General features: G+C 43.4%; 2 protein-coding genes across 2 annotated transcripts; one reads left to right on the top strand and one right to left on the bottom strand.

The window, feature by feature from the left end:
• Positions 1-668: 668 nt before the first annotated feature.
• On the top strand, positions 669-6,510 carry mpnd (MPN domain containing). Its single transcript, XM_070960956.1, has 13 exons — positions 669-1,119; positions 1,692-1,894; positions 2,042-2,263; positions 3,017-3,116; positions 3,196-3,274; positions 3,359-3,455; positions 3,539-3,611; positions 3,702-3,778; positions 4,098-4,266; positions 4,996-5,066; positions 5,163-5,252; positions 5,333-5,425; positions 5,507-6,510. The coding sequence occupies exons 1-13, from the start codon at positions 786-788 to the stop codon at positions 5,591-5,593; spliced, it is 1,695 nt and encodes a 564-aa protein (XP_070817057.1). The 5' UTR covers positions 669-785; the 3' UTR covers positions 5,594-6,510.
• Positions 6,511-7,501: 991 nt separating this feature from the next.
• Positions 7,502-22,209, bottom strand: sh3gl1b (SH3-domain GRB2-like 1b). The gene is made up of 9 exons (XM_070960202.1): positions 21,792-22,209; positions 16,455-16,523; positions 15,760-15,832; positions 15,536-15,679; positions 14,330-14,463; positions 13,969-14,127; positions 12,816-12,919; positions 12,504-12,637; positions 7,502-10,356 (listed from the first exon to the last, which is right to left on the bottom strand). The coding sequence occupies exons 1-9, from the start codon at positions 21,834-21,836 to the stop codon at positions 10,163-10,165; spliced, it is 1,056 nt and encodes a 351-aa protein (XP_070816303.1). The 5' UTR covers positions 21,837-22,209; the 3' UTR covers positions 7,502-10,162.
• Between the last annotated feature and the right edge of the window lie 1,750 nt (positions 22,210-23,959).

Raw genomic sequence — 23,959 nt, 5'->3', positions numbered from 1 at the left:
GTGAAGTTAGTTCATAGGGAGCAAATATTAGTGTTGCACTCTGAATAATATACTGTGAAGTATTTAAAAGTATTAGACCCTTCTTCTCTAAAAACAACCTTTGACAGGTTAATCCATCATATTGCTGGTTAGTTTAATCTCTAAATATGGATCATATTTAATAGGATTATTGTATGCACAGTCATAAGGTGGGAATTAACAAGCAGGCAGTAGGCCAGATCAGTGTCAGCTGGGTTTTACTCACTGGAGTAGAAGTACAAGTAGTCTGAAGTACAGCACAAAGTACAGTATTTACTGTCCACCAGCCCTGGCCTGTAGAGGTTTTTGTGGCCGTGCACACGCTTGCTTCCTGCTGTGTGAACACAGGCCTGTGTTCCCACCACGTGGGGCTGAGAGGAACTGAACCCAGCTCAGAGGCATTGCTGGAGGTTTGCTGCCCTCCGCAGGCTGCTTCCCGGTAAATGCGCCTCTCTTCGGAGATAAAGAGGGAACATCCCGGTGCAGCGAAGGAAACCTGGAGTAAAACACAGTAAAGTGCGGGACAGGGTCGCAGTGTTACACCACACAAATCACCGGCTTTAGCTTCTGTGCAGAGTTTCTGGTCTAGAAAGAGCCCATAATGGTCAGGATGTACTTTTCATGCGCCCCAGTGCCAAATAGCGGCTGGCTCGGGGCGACTGTTCATCTCTCCGGAGGAAACGAAGATTCATCGCTTCCTTGTTTCCATTTTTTAATAACATGTAAGACATTTCCTGCAACCCCCAATCGACTATTTCACCTCCCGGATGATTGTGCGGCGTTTTCAGGGCACCGCTGGTGAGAATGATGGCAGATTAGACCGGCATGGCACGTCAGGAGAGCGCAGGGAGAGTGACAAGGACGGGGAGAGGGAGAAAGAAAGGGGAGGGGAGCTGACATTAAAGCAACACAACAAGGAAACTACACTGCAGAGCCACAGACGCCTTCATTTTATGTTTTTGAATAATCGCCGGAGCCAGTGTGGCGGAGTGTGTGAGCGCGAAAGCCGCCCGGAGCTGAAGCCCACACCGCGTCAAGTGCCCCGGAACGGAGCCGCTTTTCACCGGGTTGGATTTAAGGGCGACGCGTTCAGAGATATGGGTGAGGATAATGAAAGAGGGCTTTAATTGCGATTCTCAGGGAAATCAACTATGGGGGAACAGGCCTCTTCTTGTGGAGGGAGCCATGCCCTAATGGGAGGTGGAAACAAAGGCCAACCGCATAGCTTAGCCGTAATTAATGAAATGCCAATTTAGATTATCTCTTGGTTATTTTGGCCCTTTGAGATTCCTTTCAGCGCGACAGGGCTGCGATCATTTTCGCATGCTGCACTTATGAGTGATGCCGGCTGCCATTGCAGTGGGGTTTTTATTAGAAAGTCACTGGAAATGAGAAAAGGACAACCGGCTTTGTTCCTGGTGCAACTGTGATATACAGATGTTTGACTGGCAGCCAGATGTTTTGGCTAATTTTGAAGCGTCTGAGCAAAATGACAAAACAGCAAGAAAATGCATCATAACATGCAAGAATTATGGTTTCTTTACACACTACACCCACATGTCATTCCAGCAGACCAGGGTGCATTAGGATCCATGATGTGTGTGTGTGTGTGTGTGTGTGTGTGTGTGTGTGTGTGTGTGTGTGTGTGTGTGTGTGTGTGTGTGTGTGGTCAGGCTCGGAGCCACCCAGCTCTCCACAGGTGGTGGAGGACGGAGGAGAGGAGGATGAGGAGGAGCTGAGCGGAGGGGAGGAGGCAGACCTGCGGTCCAGCTCCGGCCGGGGCTCCCTGCTGACCCGGCGAGGCATCACCCTGAGAGTGCTGCTCAAGGACGGCCTGGTGGAGCCGGGGGACGGCGTGCTGGCCATCCACTACCTGGTAATAACACACATCACATCTGGATGCAGGAGGTCCAGTGTCCTGTGAGGTTTTGTCGTTCAGGTTAAGCTGATGCAGTTAAAGGAGGAAAGCCACACACACGTCTTGTTTTTAGATTTGAAATGTCTCTCCCCTCTGCTCCCTCAGGGTAAGAACTTTGTGGGAGACCTGTTGACTGATGGGAAAATCAGATGGGTGGAGACGGGCCAGATCTTCAACTCTCCCAGTGCCTGGGCAACGCACTGCAAACGGCTGGTCAACCCGGCCAAGAAGTCAGGCTGCGGCTGGGCGTCTGTACGCTACCGGGGCCAGAAGCTGGTCCAGTATAAAACCACCTGGCTGCACAAGTACCAGCCCAGCGCAGACATGGTGAGAAAACAGAGGAATTCACCTTTAAACTCTTTATTTTACAGACTAGAGTCAGTATGTGGCCTCAGATATATGAGACAATTTACTACCCTCAGCGGTATCAAGTTTAATGTCCAGCAAGGTCAAACAGCGTGACCCAAATTTGGACTAAAGCAATGAAAAGACCATAAGGTGCTTCAAAACAGCTCTTTTTTATACAGTTCTCTCAGGTTTAAATACAGTTGGACAGTTTCTTCACGGATCAACGCAGAGGATGGACTTTTGGTTTTGGCTGTGTGTGATTCTTGACATTCAGAGAGACGAAGAGACAAGCAGAGGAGAAAGAAAACGAGGGCTGCTTGTGAAAGAGTTATGATGAAAGCAGCGAAACGCAGAGTTACAGGGCTTTGTTCATGTGGAAATAACGTCTGCTCGCCTCAGCGTGGACACGAGCTGTGAGCGGCTTTCCCTCTCACTTGCTTTCTTTTCAACCTTTTTTAGGGCGAAAGTATCCGATGTTTCCACTGACAGTGTTTATCGCTGTTACAAATCTAGATTTAATACGTATTCATTCCTAAAAACCTAATTTTCTTTTTAAAAAAAAGTGAAAAGAATTCCAGGCACAGAGTGATCAGCTTGTTTCAAGATTTTTCCACAAATGGGCGTCTTTGTCTTGAAGAAAGAAACAAAGAAGAAACATTCCGGAAATATTCCCACTGCACGAGGGTCACTGTGACCTCACATCGTCTCTCTCTCTGTATCCACATTATCCAGAGCCTGGTGAGCGAGGAGGACGATGACGAGGATGAAGAGGAAGGGAAGACAGCTGTGCAGGCAGATGAGAAGGTCAAGAACAACAAACCAGGACTGAATGGTATCGTTCTCTTCAAACTTAAAATACGCAAGTTTCATAATTGTGTGGCTTCGACAAACTGGAATCTCAACCTTTGCAGACGTCGTAGTTTCACGGAGAGCCGACAGAGAGAGGATTCCTGTCAGATACTGCACCCTGGGCACCAGGGACGCGACCAGGTACTGGCTCTCACTCAGACTGATCAGTTTTCTGTGATCGATGGAGTGATTTCGAGTGCGATAAACACCCACCTGTATCCTCAGAGATCCGCACACGCTGGTGGAGCTGTCCGCCTTCTCAGCCATCAACAGATTCCAGCCTTTCAATGTAGCCGTGTCCAGTAACGTACTGCTGCTAATGGTGAGTGAGAACCACGCCTGAAACAAGATAATGAAACACTGGTGAGCGGTCGAGAGAGAGCGTTACCTGCTTTTTATCCTCAGGACTTCCACTGTCACCTGACCACCAGCGAGGTGGTGGGATACCTCGGAGGACGATGGGACACCAACACACAACGTGAGTGTGAAAGAAAGTGACTAAGAAACATGCAGTGGTAGGAATTAGGACGAAGCCGTCTTTAACCCGGCGCCTTCCTCTCTGTTTCAGTGCTGACCGTCTTGAGGGCTTTCCCCTGTCGGACCAGGCTGGCAGACAGAGACTCTGCGTCTGCTGTGGAGGAGGAGGTAAGTCATGGGCAGTGAGTCAGTAGTCTGCACCGACAGCATGCGTGCCCTCAGAAAACAGGAAGGTGAATGACACCCGTTCTTCCCGAGCCTCGGGACTGTCCATCACGAGGAAGTTAGCACTGACAGCTGTGCGACAAAGTGTGTTCACCCTGTGTCCTTAATTTGAAACCTTAAAATCACATCCTTCCTCTTTCTCCATCTGACCAGTCGGTACGGAGCTTCTCCTGTGAAGCGTCCATAATAACTGCTGCGGTCGCACTCGTTTATTTACCTTCACTTTTCCTAATCAGCGTCTGTCATGTTGACTCTGCTCCAGATCTGTCAGAACCTGTTCATGCGCGGGCTGTCGTTGGTGGGATGGTACCACAGCCACCCGCGAGGTCCGGCTCTGCCGTCGCTGCAGGACATCGACTCCCAGATGGACCATCAGCTGAGGCTGCAGGGCTCAAACAACGGCTTCCAGCCCTGCTTAGGCATCATCTGTGGTAAGTCCTGTGGGGCTTTATTGAGATGATGCTTACAGGGATATTCTCTCACTCTTTATTTATATTATACATTTCAAACAAGTTGGGCCAGGAGCAACTAAAGACTGGGAAAGATGCTCCAAAAACACCTGTTTGGATCATTCCACAGGTAAACAGGCTCATTGGTAACAGGTGATAGGATCATGATCGGGTATGAAAGGGGCATCCTGGAAAGGCTCAGTCGTTCACAAGCGAGGATGGAGCGAGGTTCACCACTTTGTGAACACATGATTGGATAAAGGATATTACTGTATGAGCTCAGGAACACTCTGGAAAAACAGTTTGTAAACAGTTTGAAAATGATCTCACTGCCTAAAGTGTCCTTGCATTCATAGCAACAGCTGACTGATGTTAGAGTCTCCTCTGTGTTGTAGTGTTTCACAGCTGGAAACACGTTTAACGTCACAGAGGTGTTTTCGAAGGAAATGAGAAAGAGAAAAAAAATGAGAAAAGAGAAATGAGAGAGAAGTGTGAAAGGAACAAAGAGTCTTTTGTGGATGTCTGTACTTCGTTCGCAGCGTAAAACACCGGCAGTCAGGAGCTTCCCACACAATGATTGTAGCCCGATTGTTATTAATGTCTTGCATTAATCTGGAGTTTCTAAGTCAGAAAAACCTTGACTTTCCCATCAAAAGCTGGACTTTCTGACAGGTTTAGACGCTTTAAAGCTTTCAACTTTTTCTCCTTCAGGTCCGTATTACCATGGCAATCAAGGCGTGGCGTCCACAATAACCCCATTCTGGGTCGTACCACCGCCTGAGGTGAGAACAGGGTCCTAACTTTACAGAATTTACACCACTTACCTTCTTTTTTCACGGCTTTGTTCCTAACATGATGCCTTATGTGCCTTCCTGCAGCAACGGCCTAATGACTACGGCATCCCGGTGGCTGTAGAGGTCACCTACGTACAGGACAACTTTCTGACCAGTGATGTTCTTAATGAGATGGTACGGCCTCAGTCCTAAGAAAACACCGCAGAGACCTTTGGACTGTAAATCACTAAAAAAGCTGTTTATTTCCTTCACAGATGCTACTGGTTGACTACTACAGGGCAGCTCCAGACCTCGTCCAGTTCAGCCAGTACTGGTGTCCTGATACGACCATGATGGACAAGATCAAGGTAGGAAGACTTACTGAAACCTGTCTGAGGCGACCATCCTGTCATTCTCCTAACCTGCGAACTCTCCATCATCTTCCTCAGGGCTCTCTGAGCTGCCATGCTCCCAAAGACCAGGCCTACTCTCAGATCTTAGAGCACGTCTACAGTCAGCTGAACAACATGCACTGAGAGGCTCTGCCGTGCATGCGTGCATGTGGCCGCTCTCCATCTCAACTCGTTCCACGTCTAACACCTTTTGTGCAGAGCTGGCACGTCTGGAGTAGACCTGCTTGAAAAACACCCATAGAAGAAGAAACGTAGATGCCTTGAATTCTCTCGTTGAGTGATGTTTAATTTTCAAACAGCGTTATGGTGAGTTAAATCTTGTATTTACCAATGTTGAAAACCCTGACAGCACCAGATCAAGGAGCACCAGACTAACGAGTGTTGAACCAATACTTTACATTTCTTGGGCCAGAATTCAGCCTGCCTGTCCGGCCTTTGACCTTTTACACATGGACCTATGTGCCTATCTGTGCCAGTATCCTGCGGTATGAGCAGATATTGCCAGATATGTACAATGTAAACTTTAATGTGTTGTAATTGCCTTTATAGACTAAACCAGTGGAGCAGTGGTGTGTGGGGGGGGGTGGGGGATGGAAGTGAGTATAGAAAAACGTACATTAGCAAAGTATGCAAACGTGTTTTGGTTTGACCTTAACTGTACTCTGCAATAGGTTTTGTGAATGTTTGTGTTCCTCAAGTCAAATCGGACGATTGCTATGTGGTGCATTCTGTTGTGCCGAGCAAAGTTTTTTTAATGAACCTATGTGTGTGTGTGTGTGTGTGTGTGTGTGTGTGTGTGTGTGTGTGTGTGTGTGTGTGTGTGTGTGTGTGTGTGTGTGCGCGTGTGCGTGCTGTGAATGTGACCCTCTGCTGTCTCAGACATGAGTCCTGTTGGTTAGGACAGACACTTGCTTCCTCTTTACCTGTACTGTATTTATTACTAACTGTGGATTGTGTGATGTACACGTATGAAGACAGAGCAATGCCTTAAGCCTGCTGATGATCCACGAAGCATTAAAATGTACACACTGGAACTATTTAAACACGTCTTGTGACTTTATTCTACAGTCGGGTTGTGTTCAGTGCAAACAGCAGCATGCCAGCACGCTCGTGATGGCAATGCTAACACAGTGACGTTCACCATGTAGCCTGTTAGCATGCTAACATTTACAGACCCGTAACACAAAGTTCAGCTAGGCGGACGGGAACGTTGTTACGGTTTAAGGTGTGCGAGTGAATCCTCTCACACACTCAACAAAACCGCATTTAATGTTTAACTTTTGAAAGTTATTACAAAGACCCAGAGGTGCTGAGTCCCAGTACACAAGTACGGTACTTGAGTAAATGTACTAAATTGAGGTGCTTTTGAGTATTTTATACAACGTTATGCTTTTAATCTACAGCTCGGAGGGAAAACTGTACTTTTCACTCCACCACATCTGCCTGACAGCTTCAGGGACTTTTCAGAGACATTTTTCCGACGGGCTGTTTGTCTGAGCCCAGGAAAAGTTGACTTTTATTAGAAATATGTGCTTCTATTAAACATGATAATTTAATAAAATATGCTGCATCGCTGTAGGTTAAACTACCCAACAGTACATGAAGTAGTTGTGCAACCTTAAACATCTACAGCAGTAACATTCAACATACACATTATTAACCCAAAAGCATCATATATAACAGTAAAACACTGCCAGGGAGCATTTTACTGCGCAATGAGTACTTCTGATACTTTAAAGTACATATTGCTCAAGATTTTGAATGCAATACTTTGAATTGTAGTGGAGTAGCTTCCCAGTGTAGTATTGATACTTTTACTTAAAGTGAAAGATTTGAATACTTCTGGCAACTCGTTGCTTTAAAAGGGAAAATACTGACTGAAAATGGCTGAAAATACTGTACTGTGCTACTGCATGAAGCCAGAGAAGATTTCTTTTCCCTTTTTTTCTACTCAGCTCAAAAGTCTTCCATACATTTTAAAACCAGCCACGATTTGACATCAGAAGATATTGATCCAATGCAGCGATAACACATTTTTCTTTTTCATTTATTGTAAGAAGGGGGAGGTGGGGGACAAGAAAGAAGCACGTACAAATACTTTGATAATAAAAGACAAAATATTGCGGTTAAATTCTGTACTCATACCAAAAGTAAAAAGGCAACTTAAATCTAAGACTTACATTTACAGGGTGTAATATAGGACTACATGCAAAGATTAATTTAAATGTTTTAAGGTCTTGTATATAAAAAATAATACTATAGAGAGCCAGAATGATTTAATGCTGTTCAAAGGAGCATTTAAGACTGATTAAACAAATACATAGCCCTTTAAAAAAAGAAATCAGTGGGACATTTTTCTCAAACATGAATTAAAATCTACATAAAAATACAGTTTCCCCTGGTGGTCTGCTGATGAAGCTCACATTAGTCTAAACAACACATGTCCAGGAAACCGTTTGTAGTGTCAGAAATGTGCTGAAACCGTGCACACATGCATTTCTCTTTACACAGGAAAGTGCCAACGGCTAGAAATAAAACCAAAAGTAGAGAAGAAACTCTTAACCATTCTCTCGACGAGCTGGATTAGGTTTTGGTTGCTGTATTAGTTGCAGTACTTTCCCTCCTTTCTTTATCAAAGGCACTAAAACAAAGCTATCAAGGACTTTTGAACAGTGTGATCCAGACAGCACCTCCAACAGTCCTTAAACTTTGCCCTGAACTTGATACAAGCACTGAAATGTAGTAAGATCAGAAATGTAAACATATTAGACAAGGACCAAACACGGGAGTGGGGGAAGGGTTTGGCAGCGCGGAGTGATGGACAAACACAGATGAGAGGAGGGGAAACACAGCAGAGAGATCCTGCAAACGGTGAACGAGTACACATCTATCTAACATTTTCCCTCTCAAACAACTCAGAATCAGTGGGACTGATGCTACCGTTTGCAAAAGTTCTCCAAATGAGTCAAAATGGACAACAGCTTATTTTTCCCTTGATGGTTTCCCTTTCACTCCAGGTCTTGCCGTCATACTGTACAGCGTATGTTGGACAAGACTCCACCTGCAGCTCCGGGCCGTGGCTAAATCCTGAACAAGATACCAGCCTTGTCTAAACAGATCAAAAAGGAACGACACCGGTCTACATCCTGCAGCCTGAACGTATGAACGATTAAATGGAATCAGAGCCGCTGTAAATCATCAGAATCACGGGGTCAGGACGAGTTTCAAAGCACGGAGGAGTTTCACATTCTCAAAGACACAAGGGCAGACAGAAATAGAGGGACAGTTAGCGATGAATATGAAAGACAGGGCGCTGCCAGCAGCGTCATCTATTCAGGCACTGCATGGAGCTAACGGGCACCTGAAACTGGGCTCAAAAGACCGGAAAAAAAGGAAAAGGCTTTAACATGCAAAGACAAACAGGCCCAAAACTAAATGAATATATGGCTGTGATACAGAGTAGTTAGCGGTTTAACAAGCGAGCGATATGTTTCTATTGCATTTTATAAACTTTTTGGCTCTGTTTCCTCTATTGAACAGACAACCACTGAACAACGAATCATTCTGCATCTCTACACAACAAACACACTCCTGCCGTCAGTGACAAAAAGGTGCAACGTCTGCATTTAACTTTGGGGTCTGTGTGTGTGTGTGTGTGTGTGTGTTGGTGGAGTTAATCTGTCACACAAACATCAATCTCATCGGAGGACCAAGGTGCAATGACAACATTTTCTCACATATTCAGCAAGCTGTTCTACTTTTACAACTACTGCAGCACGCTGAGACTAACATAAATCAAATACTGAAAGAACATGAGGAAACCACTGTCTCAGGCCTGTTGTCTTCTGGGGCCATCACCAGTGCACAGCTTAGACACAGATCTTTAAAAAGAGCATTACAAATAGGCCAAAAATCACAGATCTGAGGCTGATTTCAGCTCATGTTTCTAATTAAAAACATGAAGATGCTCAATATGCAGTATTTTTTTTTTCTTCTTCTTTTAGATACAACTCATTAGACCACATTTTTAGCTGTGTGTAGTTCCATTTTAGTTTCGGTAAACGAAATTCTCCGTCTCGCCAGCAGGTGGCATCAAGCGATGAGCTCCAGCCCTGACTGGCAGACTAACAAGGTTTTCGGTTTTGAAATGAGGATAATTACTCAGTCAAGGTGCACATGACGTCTACGGTGAGGTTTGAGTTGGCCTTCGGTCTGAAAACTGACTGTTACCTTGATGACCAACCTGAGGTTTAAACAGACTGCAGTCACACAAAAAGGATGATATGAATGTGTCACCTCAGCCACCATAATCACCAGATTCAATAGGAATTGTCTTTACTATATCAGTAATTTGTGGTTAATGAAAAATATTGCTCATAACTGTGTCATCAGTTAGTCCTCAAGAACGGCTTGTGATAACAAGTAAAGACTTTTTGTGTCCATCTTGCATCCGTTTACCTGTGGCTGGAACAGGTTGATATTCTGGTCTGGACTTTGAAATGTGACCATCTTCTCCAGAACTCCAGATGACAAAAAGTGCTCGTCGGTGACGATGACGCTGGAGCTGAAGGTGAAATTGAGTATTCTGCGGACCATCCCTCGGCTTCACTTTCCTCCCTCTCTACTAATTCTACTCGCCCTCTCCTCCTCCTCTCCATCAGTCTCCTCCTTGGCTCTCTTGCTCTCTTTGTATTAGTGTGGCAACGGAACGAGGACCTCCACATAGTTGAGGGGGAAGAATCCCGACTGGCCGTTCAGCATCCCCTCGTACCAGTTCTCGTCAATCTGATTGGTCAGGGTGATGATGTCGCCCTCATGGAAGCCCAGCTCTCCCTCGTTTTCCGGCTCAAAGTCGTACAGCGCCTTACAGCTCGGCTGCTCCGGGGCTGACAAAACACCAGGAGAGAGAGAATGAGGAAGAGTGAGGGGAAAAACATTCAGGATGCTCTCAGGGGTCACAGCAGTGCCAGTTTGAGGAAAAGCTTGTCACACTGCACACCCTGAACATGTGATCTACTGTATACTGTAGTTCAGACTTGTCTGTATGTGTTAGTACAACATTAGCATGTGTTACAGTCACTTCAACTTCACCACAGCACTGCAAACAAGCTCAAGATTTCTGACAAGTTGTGACCGAAAACCGTCCAATGACACCACGCTTCTGTACGTCTGGTCACCTCCCTCCCCACCCATCGTTTCCTCCATCTATCCCTTTCTCTGTGACCTCACATAGATCAGCAGAGGAGAGTGGAGCTCCTCACGCAGACAAACTAGGCTTTTTTGTCTCCTAACAATTTTCTCATTGTATCACGTTAACCCCACAGACTGCTGGGCAGGCTCGAGATGGGGAGAGCTTGGCTCGCTCACTCTGTGTTGTACTCCGTACTGTATCAACTTACAGGAGCAGAAAGAATAACGTAAACACTTAACTGAACACAGTTAACTCTCACAGACACGTCTCTAAGGGTAGATTACATGAGAATAAGTATCAGCTGGTGTACCGTTCTCTCTTTAAAAGAAGCACTTTCACAAACTGCCGAATGCTAATTAGCTTGTAAGCTAAAACAGCCCACTTTTCCCATCACCGCTTGAAATGTTGATTTAGTTGCTTTGGAGGTAAAGGCAACTGGTTGTAACAAGTTATGATAGCAAGCACAAAACAGATGAGCAAATATTGATGGACCATAAACTCCCACACAATAAACTGATGTTTTTCAGCCTCTTGGAGGAAGTGGGAAAAACTCTGCTCTAGCTGCTCTACCCAACGTAAAAAGGTTGGGTAGAGCAGCTATGCAGCAACAATATCGTCCATTTAAAGTCTCTGGCCACCTTTGTGCTCTGTTTTTGGTCTCCACCAACTATGTAATATAGTGGTGGCACATAAAATCCGAAAAGAATAAATACTGTTAGAGCAAATGTAGCGGTTTGCAATAAAAGCTGGGTGATAAAGCTGGGCCTCATTCTGCATTCAGAACGCATCAACCTCATTTTTGTGTTCAAAAAAAGATCAACATCTTGTTATGGTTGTAGCACCAGCTGCTTGTTTCCTGCATATAAGTTACTAATTCTGTCATTAACCAAAGAAAAAAAAGAGTTTTATGGAAGTTTTGGAGATCCTGATCCGGATGAGTCAAATAACCACATTTGAATCACTTGTGGACTGAGTGAGTGAATGCAGAGGTGTTAGCAGCTTTTAGCAAGTCAGGCTGCAGTATCTAGAGTACAGGATGTGGATTTCATACAAAACCACATGCATGCTGTTAAACTAACCATGCATCAGAAACCTGTCATTACGTGTTGAGCCTGAGAAAAGCAAACTGTATCCTGCTTCCTTCTTTTCACACTGGAAGCTGTGCGAGCACACTGCACCGTATCAGCACCACAAACACTGTGACGAGGACAAACGGTCCACGCTATCTGTGACTCACACAGTCTGGGTTTCCGAAAGGACAATCTGGCCAAGCCGAAAGACGGCTCTGATGATGTCACGGGAAAGAGGAACAAGGTCAGTTAGAGAAAGGCCATCCAGATGACAGGGCAGGACACACACTCCACACACACACCTCCCCCCACTCACAGAACGTCCATTTTCTCATGGTCAGCGGCTGAGCGCACTGGACTCAAACATTCAGTGCATGCCACCGTTTAGGACGCCTCAGTCACACGACAGAAAGAGCGCACACGCTGAGTTGGTTTCACATATTTCTGCTCAGTGTAACTGATTGGTTGTGGGTCTTGAGCAATCATGTTGGATGCTTCGCTGTTGTTTGCAAGTCTGGTGAAAGGGCTCTTTTCCACATATCATATGTTGCCCTTTGTGTCACTTTGAGAGTGATGTAACTGTGAGGATGAGTCCAGAATAATGCCGGAGAGAGAGTTTAATCATCTGTTCTCTGCTGTCAACCACTTCATCATTCTGACATTAATGTTCAACTTTATTTTACCCGAGTGTTTGTGGTAAAACTACAACATGCTGATCCTCACTCACTAATAATCACTAGTTAGTTTTGAGAGCCTATCTGCTCTTTCTTACCCGAGTTGCGTGAAGGTGGCAGGGCCATCGAGGTCGAGTAACCGCCATTTGAATGGTTGTCATCTCCGAAGTCAAAGATAGGCTTGGGTTTAGGTGTGTATTCACGTCTAGGCCGACTCTGAGCATCGGTCATCCTGTTCAAAAGAGGTAAACCGATGCGATGTGTTTCCAAAGCTCCACAGTAAACACAAAATTATGTTTTTAGTCACTGTGACTGAATCGGACTTGAAAAGCTCTCAGGAGAGAGCAGCGCAGTCAGATGAACGCTCACAGTGTGTTAGTATTTGTGTGTGTCAGCTTCCATTACTGCACCTGTCTCGGAGTTTGTCAGAAAGCTCCTCCAGCACCTGCACAGCCTGTCTGTGGTACTGCAGCTGGGACTCCACCAGAGATGAGAGCTGGCTCACCTGCTCTATCTGCACGCACACACACACATGAAAACATCACACGCAGGAGATAATCGGTGTCACTTTGCTGAAATTACTTTACTGCATTACTGCACTTCCACCTCATCCTACCACAGTAAGAAGACCCAGTTAAAATTATTTTGTCAAACTACTATTTCCAAGGCCAAACTCGTGCTAAAATTTACGGTACATAGCATTTAAATAGTTGTGGGGAACTATATAAAAGAGGCTGACTCTAGAGAAATAACAGGAAATATGGAACGGACAGACTTCCTCCAGGTAGCACTGGTCTTTTTCACACTGCCAACCAGTCCTCAATATTAAAACTAAGTCCTGAACTGCTGTGCTGAAGTAGAACAAAACAAAACACAGAGGTCAATTTAGACCTACATGCACTCAAATACATGATCCAGGACATGTTGTTCTCCTCTTCCACAGGTGTGCACACCTTCAGTTGTGTACAGGGCAAACAGATTAAACATTATAACTGCTCAATTGCAGCTATCGAAAGACATGTTTATCTCCAGTGTGCGTGCTGCTGCGCTGAATGGGCGTGTTTCATTCTTCTTTACAAGTGTAAGTACTGATGTGTGTTTGTCCGGTGGGTGTGTGTTGGACAGCAGCCTTCTGATACAAAGGTGAAGCTCGAGAATGAAGCAACCGATCGAATGTTTCACATGACTGGTGGTAATGTGCATCACGTGAAGGCCGCGGCTGAAAATAACTGTGGTTATCCTTTGAAATGTCTTTAAGATATGCACATTTTCTATGTTCAAGGCCGGGGATTTTTGCTTATTATCATTCATATATTGCTGTGAAGACCTCAGAATCAGTCTGTGTATTTGAGGCATTTAAATGTTCTTTTTCCCTGATAAAAGTATGACTAGCTGTCACCCATCGTAAGCTCTGTTTATAGCCGAGGATAGTGGAAGAACCCCTGGCTTTTGGGTGTACGGTATTTTAAAGATGGACTGCACAGCAGCAGGATCAGGTTAAAATTATGCTTCAGAGGACAGACACCAACACCAGACACAGAGCAGTCAAAAGTAAGTCCTCACATCAGTCTCCAGCAGGTTGTACATGCTCGTCTCGGCCACCTCCTTTGACTCATGAAACTTCTCCAGGGCCTGTCGGACCTCCTCATCCGGGATCTTGCCCTGACGCTTTTTCTTGTAATCATAGTCCAAGCGACGGCCTTCCAGCTTCTTCAGGTGGTGCTGAGGTGGTGAGAGCCATAGGTAGATTAGAAGCAGCACAGAAGTAATCACTATTTAATCATTAGATTTGATAGTTTGAAGAAATGATGATGAGGAGTTTGACAATTTTACTTCTTCTAAAGTTGCACCATGAGAGAGATTATCCAATGAACTGACATACATACAGTTTATTTCCCAGTCATGAAACGGCACGTCAGTGTACCTGAATCTCTCTGAGGTCCTTGTCACACAGCCCTTGCAATGGATCAATGAAGTTCTGTTTGACATCGATATCTAGAGAGTCTTTGACTTCTGCCAATCTCTTCATGGCCTCTCCAACATCTACTAGTGCTCCGCCTGAGCCAGACAAGATACAGAAGAGGAGCTCAGTGACCTTAGATTGATAGTGTAGTACCACAGAGTTATATCACTGTCAGAGCACACATAAAGAAACAGAGTACTGAACACAACCACAAACAGACAGAAATTCAGTGCTTGAAATATGTATTTTAGGCAGAGTTTTCCGTTGCCGCTTTGGTGTCAGACCACATATCCTGTAGATTTCAATGTCCCAGACAAATGGGAGAACTTCCTGTCAAATATTATCTGATTATGGACCCTATTTTCCCATGTTTTTCTGTCCAACATACTAATGGGGACAACAATTTTTAGAACTGGTCCAGTATTGAGTGATAGCGCTGCAGCTGGCTTCAGTGAAATCCCTCCGGCTGTTTGGCCACTGTCAAAGTAAGTCAAGTGCTTGTTTTTGCACTGATAGACTTAGATTGTTACTTGAAGAGTCTGACAACATTAAGGGAAGGATCCCTACAGAGACAGACCTTTTTTCTAAAGAGTAAGATCCTTTCTGTTTAATGAGCAACAGCCATTACATCGCTCTTGCCAAGGCCACCAGACTCCATTTACAGAAACAGTAATTTTATCATCGGAAAACACGCTTCATTCAAACTCGACAGAAATAAAATAAAATGCACCAAAACCTTTTTGGTTTGTCTTTCCACTGAATCACCAACTCTTGTCTGGTAGAAATAAACCCTGAATTCACTGAGTTAGATGTGAAAATATCAGGAGAGAAGCGAGAGGGAGGGCGGACATCAGAGACAGGCAATAAATGTTAACTACTGGATAACAGAAACTCATAGGACTTCATAAGCACTGTAAACAGTTTGGGTGCAATCTATTAATACTGTAAGTATACCACACATACACAGACAAGGACAACCCTGGATAACAAATACCCCAAAATAACAAACATCAACATTCCTCTGTCAGGAATTTACTATCCAAAACCACAACACACACACACACACACACACACACACACACACACACACACACACACACACACACACACACACACACACACACACACACACACACACACACACACACACACACACACACATCTTACCAAAGTTAGTGTCCTCTCCGAGCTCCCGTCCATACTTGCCCATACACTCTCCTAGCAGCCCCTCGGCCTGAGGGTAGCCTGGATTCTTCACCTGGCCGCGGATCTTAGACATGGTGTTCAACATGGACAGTTTGGCCCGTGACGCTGCGGAAAGGGGTTAAAATAATTAATAATAGAGTTCAAGCAGGTAAAACGAACGGGTGGAAACAGGTTTTCCTTCTCACCTGGGTTGGGCTGAAGGTACTCTGATGTTTTGGAGATTACCTCCACTACTGCTTTACTGGTCACATCTACTTTCTACAAAACACAGCAAGCAGACAAACATCACAAGTGTACAGCAGAGCGACTGTAATCACAGGACTAAAATAAAACAGGTTCATACACATGGTTAAAGTATTTTAAAAATACAGTAAGTTTTTCCAGTCAAGTCCGCTATGTATATTGAAGTGAGGTGCAGCTCAACATGGTCTAAGCATGAAAGCTGAATGCTTAAGCACTCAAATCTCTCCTTATAGTGGATTTATTCATGTTGTTGGTGACAATGTCTGGACAATAACAAGTCAGAAAATGGTGAAAAATGCACATCAAGTTTTCCCAGAGCCCAATGCAACATCTACAAAAAACAGAAGATTTTCAATTTACTATCATATTAGAAGATAAGCAACTACTCGCATTTGAGAGAATGGAAACAATTGATTATGGCATTATCGATTATCAAGGGTTATCAAATATCAAAATGTTCCTGACTGATTTTTTGTTCAACTGAACAGAAAGTTTTCAGAGGATGATGTAATGCTTTAAATGAGGTGTAAACATCAGTCCCACAGACCGTTTGTGCACTGTGTGTAAAACCAACAAGGCCTACAGCTTTGGCCAAAGATGATTCTCTTTTAAGAAAATGGAGAGATGCCTCGCTTACCCGTTCCAAGTCTCTGAAGTCATCATCTAGTTTAGTTCCTTCAGCACCTCCAACTTTCTCACTTACCATCTAGTGAAACGGGGAGATAGAAGAAGAGGGAGACAAGAGGAGAAAGCGGGGGAAAGGCACAAAGAGCGTAAATTAATCAATGCTGCTCATGAGGTTTTGATTAGAGCGGGGAACAAGGCCTAAAATCATCTCTTAATTACATTCACACGCCTGCTATGTGTAGAGAACGCAATGACAAACTTTTCTTTTTGTGAAATCTGTGTGTCGAGCACAACATGCTGATGGCCTGCGCTGTACAAATAACAACACGTGAATTTGGAATAACAGGTACAGTAACGGTGTAGAAATCTTTGCGTGTGTAGAAATCGCACAAAGAACAACAGCACAAACGGTGTTATGCAACCCCCCTTTTGTTTACACTTTGCCAGATGAAAAAATGTCAGACCAGCTGACTCCATTACTTCTATTTCAATAAAGACAAGATGCTACAGCTTAAGCAGACTAAAACACGTTGATTGCAAACATGTGTATGTCCAAGTGAGATCTCTCAGCATGTTTTTAGGTCACAGACAAAAGCCGAAGAAATGGAAAACAGTCCCTTTCCTGTGCTTGTACAGGACAAGTATTTTTGCACATCCTTCTTGGCTAATTCCTTAAATTGGGAGCAGGTTTCATGCTTTTTGAGAAACACAAGTCAGTCACAGAGAACTGGAAAATAAACGGTTACTGTGGAAATGAGTCGAGCCTGCTGTGACTTCAAGATACTTAAAACCTGCTGTGTCCAGGAGCTACATGGTTCCATATCTGGGATTCTCCACAGCGGAATGGGCAGAAAAACAACTCCAGTAAGAAAATAAAAATGGCACACAACAACTGTCCTTGGTTGCAGAGTAACTTGTGGGGCTCTTATTCTGCAAAGACAAAAGCGCACCACAATGACTACTTTGTGTTTCTGCCATAATTCCAGTCAGTATTATTCAGAATACTTTTGCAGTAATAAAACTTGTTTATTGCTCTTGTGCATTTGTTTTGAGTGAAGCTCTAACAGACCTGCTGTTTAATCTTTAATCATTTTGTCCAGCAGTATTAACAGAGTGAGTGTTTCAAACTGTCTGGACAGTTAATGAAACACTGCAAGAGAGGCCTGGATAAATTATTTAGGACTGCATTTGTAAGATTTGTCAATTTCATTCTGCGTAACACTACAATAGATGTTCCTCTGGGATTTTGAGGTGCCACTATTACTTTCCTACAATACCATTAAACGTGTGAACAGTATGAGTTTTACATGAAGAGCTTTTAGAGAACTGTGTATTTGTAGGGCCTGGCTTGTACTATATACAGGAGGCATGTATAACCACTCTGAACCAGTTTATTAGACATAAACTGTCCTTTGGACAGCAGCTCAAGACACCATTTCCCTTTCCTTAGTGAAATTCTCTCATCTGTGACAGAGTGACAGCAGTCTGCATCATTTCCTACATGAGTCAAGCTACTGTTGGTGACCTTCTTGTCATTACTGGAATTACCGAGACTTTTTATGTCCGTGGGAAACGCCTCTCTAAAGGACAGTATGAGTAAACAGCAGAGCATGAAATGTAGATTACACTCAAAGCTCTGATGAATTTATTCATCCATTTCCTGTTCCAACAAACAACAAAGTGAAATACATAATGGCTACTCTTCGCCCTCTGCGGCAGCTGAAAAGACTTCTGAACCGTCTTCATGGCATACTGCAGAAGCTCTACTGTATGCAGAAAGCACATGACAAGGGGCCTTTGGGGATTCAGGTCACAAGCAAAGATACAGCCTCAACTCTCAGCCTACTCAGCATTTGACTCCCTGCCACAGAGGAAAGACTGCAGTCTTCAGTACTTAAGTTTTACTAGTAGAAGTAAAGTTGATTCACAGTGGGGTCCATCAATATTTTTGAACCATGATTCAAAAAAAGTTACTACAGTAAGTCACTAAACATTCTGGGAGCAATGTTAGCCACTAAGAACTGTTGGATCTTTTTTCACGTTCATCAGATTCTCGTGTCAGTGCAACATTACTATTTACATGCACACAGGCTCAAAGGAATGAAGCCCAAAAACATCCACAGAAGCTTTGGTACAGGCACAGAGGGATCAGTCTATAACAGGTATGCTGTTCATCAGAATGACTTAGTATTTAAGATAGTAATAGCTAAATGCCAGCGCATTATCATAGAGCCTAGTTCAAGATCTTGTTTGGCTTCAAATGACTTGAAGATCGCAAGGCCCAGGAAGATGACGTACACAGAGGCCTAGATACCAAATGAGTGGCAAGAGAAAGAGGAAAAGTGACGGCCTAATATAGACTGTTTCCTAACGTAGGTTGAGACAAATCAGTTGTAAACATCAGTCAGAGGGTTATTTCTCTCACACAACAAACTTGCTATTGTTAAAACCAAAGTTTTACGGATACAACATTATGTCGAGAAAAGTAGGTTGGTGTGGTTGGAGATCAAAGGTGGATATAAAAAGAGAACTCTGTCACCACAGTATCTGAGCAAACCACACTTAAAGAGGAAATCATGTTTCTGTGATGTGATGTAAAAAGTGGAAGGTGTGTAGAGGTTCAGCAGCCTTTCTGGTGAAACGTAAGAAGTATTCTTAAAACGCCAAAGGAGTTTAGTGAGTTCAATCAGGAAGACAATTCAATTTCTTTTATAATCTCTTCCTTTTATTCCTATTTTACTAAGTGACACCTGTTGGGGCCTGAATAAAGAATAAAACTATCATTTCCTCCTTCATATGAGGAGGCCAATCACCGCACTAGCATTGCAGGCACCTGTATCATGGCTCAATCTAGATTAAGCCTTAATCCCAGATGAAGTCTGCACCAAACTCTAATCTACTTTTTGTCAACAGCCGTTAACTAATCTCTCCTGATTAAACTGTGTTTTAAAGTGTAATTTCAGTTTTTTTTTTTTTTAACTTGGGGCCAACTGTTACATACATCAGGGTAACCCATCGAGGCGACGGTACACCTGCAACTCCTGTGTTCTGCGAGGTAAAATTTGTGTTTTTGTCAAAGGAGTTTGGTGGCTTTGAACAGAGAGATATATATTGACTTTTTCTGGTTAAACAAAAATGATATCTATCCTATCTCTGTAGGGATCATTTCCATAATGTTATCAGGCACTTAGAACAACAATCACTTGTAGTGGACATACTTTGATGGGCGCACATGTCACAAAACAACATCGGCTTGCCTGGCAAAACAGCTGAACCACACTCGACTGTTACTGCAACACATCATGGCGCAAAGGTGCCGTGTTGGCCAATCAATACACACAAGCACACACTCATGGTGGATGACTCTGTAACGTGAACACAATATTTCTACTATTTCTGTATCAATCATTGTGACCATAGACAAAATTGCTGCTGCCATGACAGCTTTTAAGAGTTGTAAAGTTTTGTTTTACATACCATTGTGAGGTGTTTTATTATCTAATAAACCTTTAAACGTAACTAGATTTCCTGGATTACATCTCACAGTACCTTTAACACCACATGCTCACCACTGTATCCCCCTGAGCTAATGCAGGTGTGATTTCCATTATGTAAAACATGTGTTTTGAAGATGATATGCTGCTTCTTCCAGTCAATATTAAAAATGGCCATTAGTGTGATGGCCATAGTGCGTTTTCAGGTAACTGAACAGTATAACTTGACACTTTTGCAGGTGTTGGTTTGCTGTTGTCTGCACTAGTATTAAACTGAAAGTAAAGACAGCAGCAGTGATTTGGAGCAGGTTTATCTCCAGCTGTTGAAGCATTTGAGAACCACAGTACTACATCAGTACATAAATAAGCTTGTCAGTGCACCAATATTCTTAAAAAGCCTGTTGTAAACCATCTAAATCTGTCATCTCTGTTCAGGACTAATCATCACTCCCACACAGACAACTTCCATGAGTGTGATCTTGTTTGTGCTCTACGAGTCTAGTTCAGATTTCAGCATTTAGTGTGAAAAGCGATTCTCAGAAAAACAATAACAGGGAAGGGCAGGCAGTGAAAAACAAGGACGTGCAAGCTACAGAGCAGAGATATCATTTCCACAGCCAACTTCCTGCATGCCTCCAGTGTAGAAAATCTGAGGTATGTCAAGTGTTATTGACTCTCATGGAGTTTTGGCAAGAAAATCAGCTGCATTGCAGTCAAATATAAGGGAAAGGACACTCTTCCCCCCTCCTTCTCTGCATCATTCCTTGGCTTACTTTCTCTTGCATTGATCCTCTTAATACACCTCAAACACCTTTACCATTACTTTTCATTAGTCAGTACCAACGGTCTTAACATAAAAGCTTCTAAATCGTGTTGGTTTTCCTCGCAACCAAACCAACAGGGATCTGACTCTGTTCCTGACAGGAAGCTGCTGCAGAAACCAAATGTCTTTCCTGCTTAGATCAGCAGGGGTAGGAAGAAAAAGAGGCTCAAAAATCCTTTCAACCGTCCCCGCCCATGAGTAAGAGAGCTGGCCAAAATTAAAAACATTCACACGAAGGTGCATACACTAAAAGTCAGTAAGACTTTTATGTGCTCATGGCCTGCAGTGGTATGTCTAATGCAACGGTATTTTAGGTTTCTCTCCCCAACTGCCCTAAATACTGATCTGGCTCGCTAAACAAAAGACTAACAAAAAACACAGCTGGAAAATAGGTAACTGGGTCTTCACTCCAAAGAAGCACTACTGAAACCTGATGTTCAGATTACACTGCCACACAGACACAACATGTCTCTCAGTGAATGTCCCAAACTGTTCATTTACATGTGTCAATGCTAGCTTGGTTTTTATTGCAGGACTTTTTCATGTGTTGTTTTTTAACTATAAGAGCTCTGAGTCACCCGGAGAGTCCCTTAGGCAAACAGACCTAGCTAATGTTTACCACAGGATGTGGACTTACTCACTCTGAATTGGTGCACTGCTGGGTAAAGCAAAGTAAAAGCACAAAATGTGAAATATCTGTAAGCCGTCAACAACACAATAACGTTAGTTAGCATTAGCTAAAGTTAGTTGACGCTAGTTGAAACTAACGTTAATGCAAAACATGTCTGAAAGATGGCCATTAACTTAAACGTTAGTTAGCTATAAAGGAACACAGAATGCCAACTAAAACACAATAACATTGACATTTTACACGCTGACACAAGCGTCTGTAACATTAGCTTCCTGTTGTCAGAACATAAAGCGTTATTTTTAATATTAGCCAACTATAAACCGCTAGCTAACAATGCTAAATGAGGCTAGCTGCTAACGGTACGTGACAGTTGCTAGCTTAAAGAAAAGTTTTGCAAACCTGGCTGGCTTTATAAAACTGCTTCTTCAAGCCCGCTACAGACATCTTGAACCCAGGCCGTCCTCAACTTCCGACGAAGGTGTAAATAGGTCACGATAAAATAAAGTTAGCGATATAGTTTGTTAGAAAAGGGGCCAGTGCAAAAATGTTTAGGAGGAATCATAGGACTGCACAGCCGTCACTCCAAGTCGGGACACGCCAACTGACCACGTCCACGTCGAGGGTGCTTCTTCTCACTGTCACAGCAGATAACACAGCGAAAAGCGCTAAATCCACCAAAATCAATACTATTACCTCCTGAACTGGAAACTCAAATAATCTAGGTCACAGTTGTACGTTACACAGAGCACCAAATCTACACCAGCCACTGAAGAAATCAGTTTCCCGAGTTTTACACAGGGGACGCTGGAAGATCCTTATGTTGGTGCACACTGCCCCCTGCTGGATGGAGCAGGTACACACCCGTTTGTCTGCTGCAGCGCGACAAGGCCAGATGTTCCCACCTCAGACAGTACACTCATAGCCTTTTAATGTCTAAACACATAAACAAAGAAGCAGATTTACTGTAGTAGTACTAATTGGTAAAGAGAAATGAAATGAGGTTGTTATGTATGTGATGGCTTGAAACACAGCTGGATTGCTATAGGTGCCCCTGGGCAAAAAAATGCAGCTGGGCCCCTTTATTACACCGCCCTTCCTCCCACTCTCTGCACAGTGTGCAAAGGTTTTACTGCACAAACCCCGACAATGCTCTTAAAACTATCGTCTGACACAGGCACCCTCCACACAATAGGACCTCAAGATTAGGAAATAGACCTGGAGCTGTTTCAAAGCCCTTATGTCATTTTACATTATAAAAAATGTTTTTTATTTTAGTGATTCATGTCCTCAAACTAAATTTCTGTTAAATTGGCACAAACCACTTCGCAAACAGTAAGCTTGGAGCTTAAAGTTCTGGGGCTCCTGGAGTTTTTAGACCCCATGGCAGCTGGCTTTCTTATCTGGTTGGTAATCCAGCCCTGGTTTGAAAATATCACACAGCCCCATCTTTTCTCACTACCTTAACAGCATCTAAGTATCTGTCTAATTTTAGATTTATGAGACAAGGCTTTGAATTAAACATCTCTCAGCTTTCCACCACCATCCCACTACAGTAAAGGATTGAATTTCATTTGTGATACTCAAAACATTTGAAAAATTCATCCCCAAACAATGTTCTGCTTCCTCTGGATTCTTCTTCTTTGGCACCACTTCCTACTCGAGAATGAGTCCCAGTGAAAACTGGTGCCAGCACAGCACGGCACATGAATTGTACTAGAATGGCAGCAGGCCTCTCAGAAGTGGATACTTCAAGAGCTCCATACATAAAACTGAAACTGCTTTTTGTAATACTTGCTGGCTTAATGTCCCCAGTGTGGGATCAATAAAATCTTATATTATTTTCTGTCTCTATACTATAGTACAGGATAGGAGTACAAATGTGTATTTTTGTAACTGGGGACACTGTAACCACAGAGAGAGGAGAAGGAAATCTGTCATCAGGCTAGATTGATTGTTTTACAGTCTCCCATTGGCTGTGAATACACAAACTTATCTTACCAAGAAAGAAAAATCATTCAAACACCCGCTTCGGTCTCTGAACGGCTATCATTGACCATCTGGTGGTAATAATACACTGCATGTTTTTATGTATGTGGACTGGAATGACGAAAGGTAGGCAGAGTGTCAGAGTGACAACTTCTAATATAGACACAAAGCTTAGTAATTATAGGGCATATCCTGCATATTATGTCAGCGTGGTGTATAATTACTCTTACAAAATGAGCTATGTAAACGGCATCTATGACACAGATGAAAGGGGTTACTGTTACCGAGGTTATTGCAATATACAGTAACTACACTCATCCCAATGAATTTGTCAGAAAAAAAAAATGAATCCCCTTTTTTCCTTGGATGTAAAAGTGCCCTTAAATACCAGATTTTTGAAAAATCTAAATATATTGTCTGTATGTATCATCTGACCAAAAGAGAAACTCCTCAGAAGGAACGAAGGTAAACTGAACTGTTTTTAATGAAACTGATAAATATATTATTTAATGTGGAATAGAACATGTTTATTAATAGAACTAACTGGTTCATTTGGGAAGATCACTTTGAGTGCACTCAGT

This window comes from Chaetodon trifascialis, chromosome 4, assembly GCF_039877785.1.
Source record: "Chaetodon trifascialis isolate fChaTrf1 chromosome 4, fChaTrf1.hap1, whole genome shotgun sequence".
NCBI lineage: Eukaryota > Metazoa > Chordata > Actinopteri > Chaetodontiformes > Chaetodontidae > Chaetodon > Chaetodon trifascialis.
This window is presented reverse-complemented; position numbering and strand designations above follow the sequence as displayed.

Coding starts and splice junctions, on each gene's coding strand:
- mpnd (XM_070960956.1), top strand. CDS start 786: ATGATTGTGCGGCGTTTTCAGGGCACCGCTGGTGAGAATGATGGCAGA. Junction 3,456..3,538: donor GTAACGTACTGCTGCTAATG/GTGAGTGAGAAC, acceptor TTTTATCCTCAG/GACTTCCACTGTCACCTGAC. Junction 5,426..5,506: donor CCATGATGGACAAGATCAAG/GTAGGAAGACTT, acceptor CATCTTCCTCAG/GGCTCTCTGAGCTGCCATGC.
- sh3gl1b (XM_070960202.1), bottom strand. CDS start 21,836: ATGTCTGTAGCGGGCTTGAAGAAGCAGTTTTATAAAGCCAGCCAG. Junction 14,128..14,329: donor AGGACCTCAGAGAGATTCAG/GTACACTGACGT, acceptor TCACCACCTCAG/CACCACCTGAAGAAGCTGGA. Junction 12,920..13,968: donor ACAACCTGCTGGAGACTGAT/GTGAGGACTTAC, acceptor GTGTGCGTGCAG/ATAGAGCAGGTGAGCCAGCT.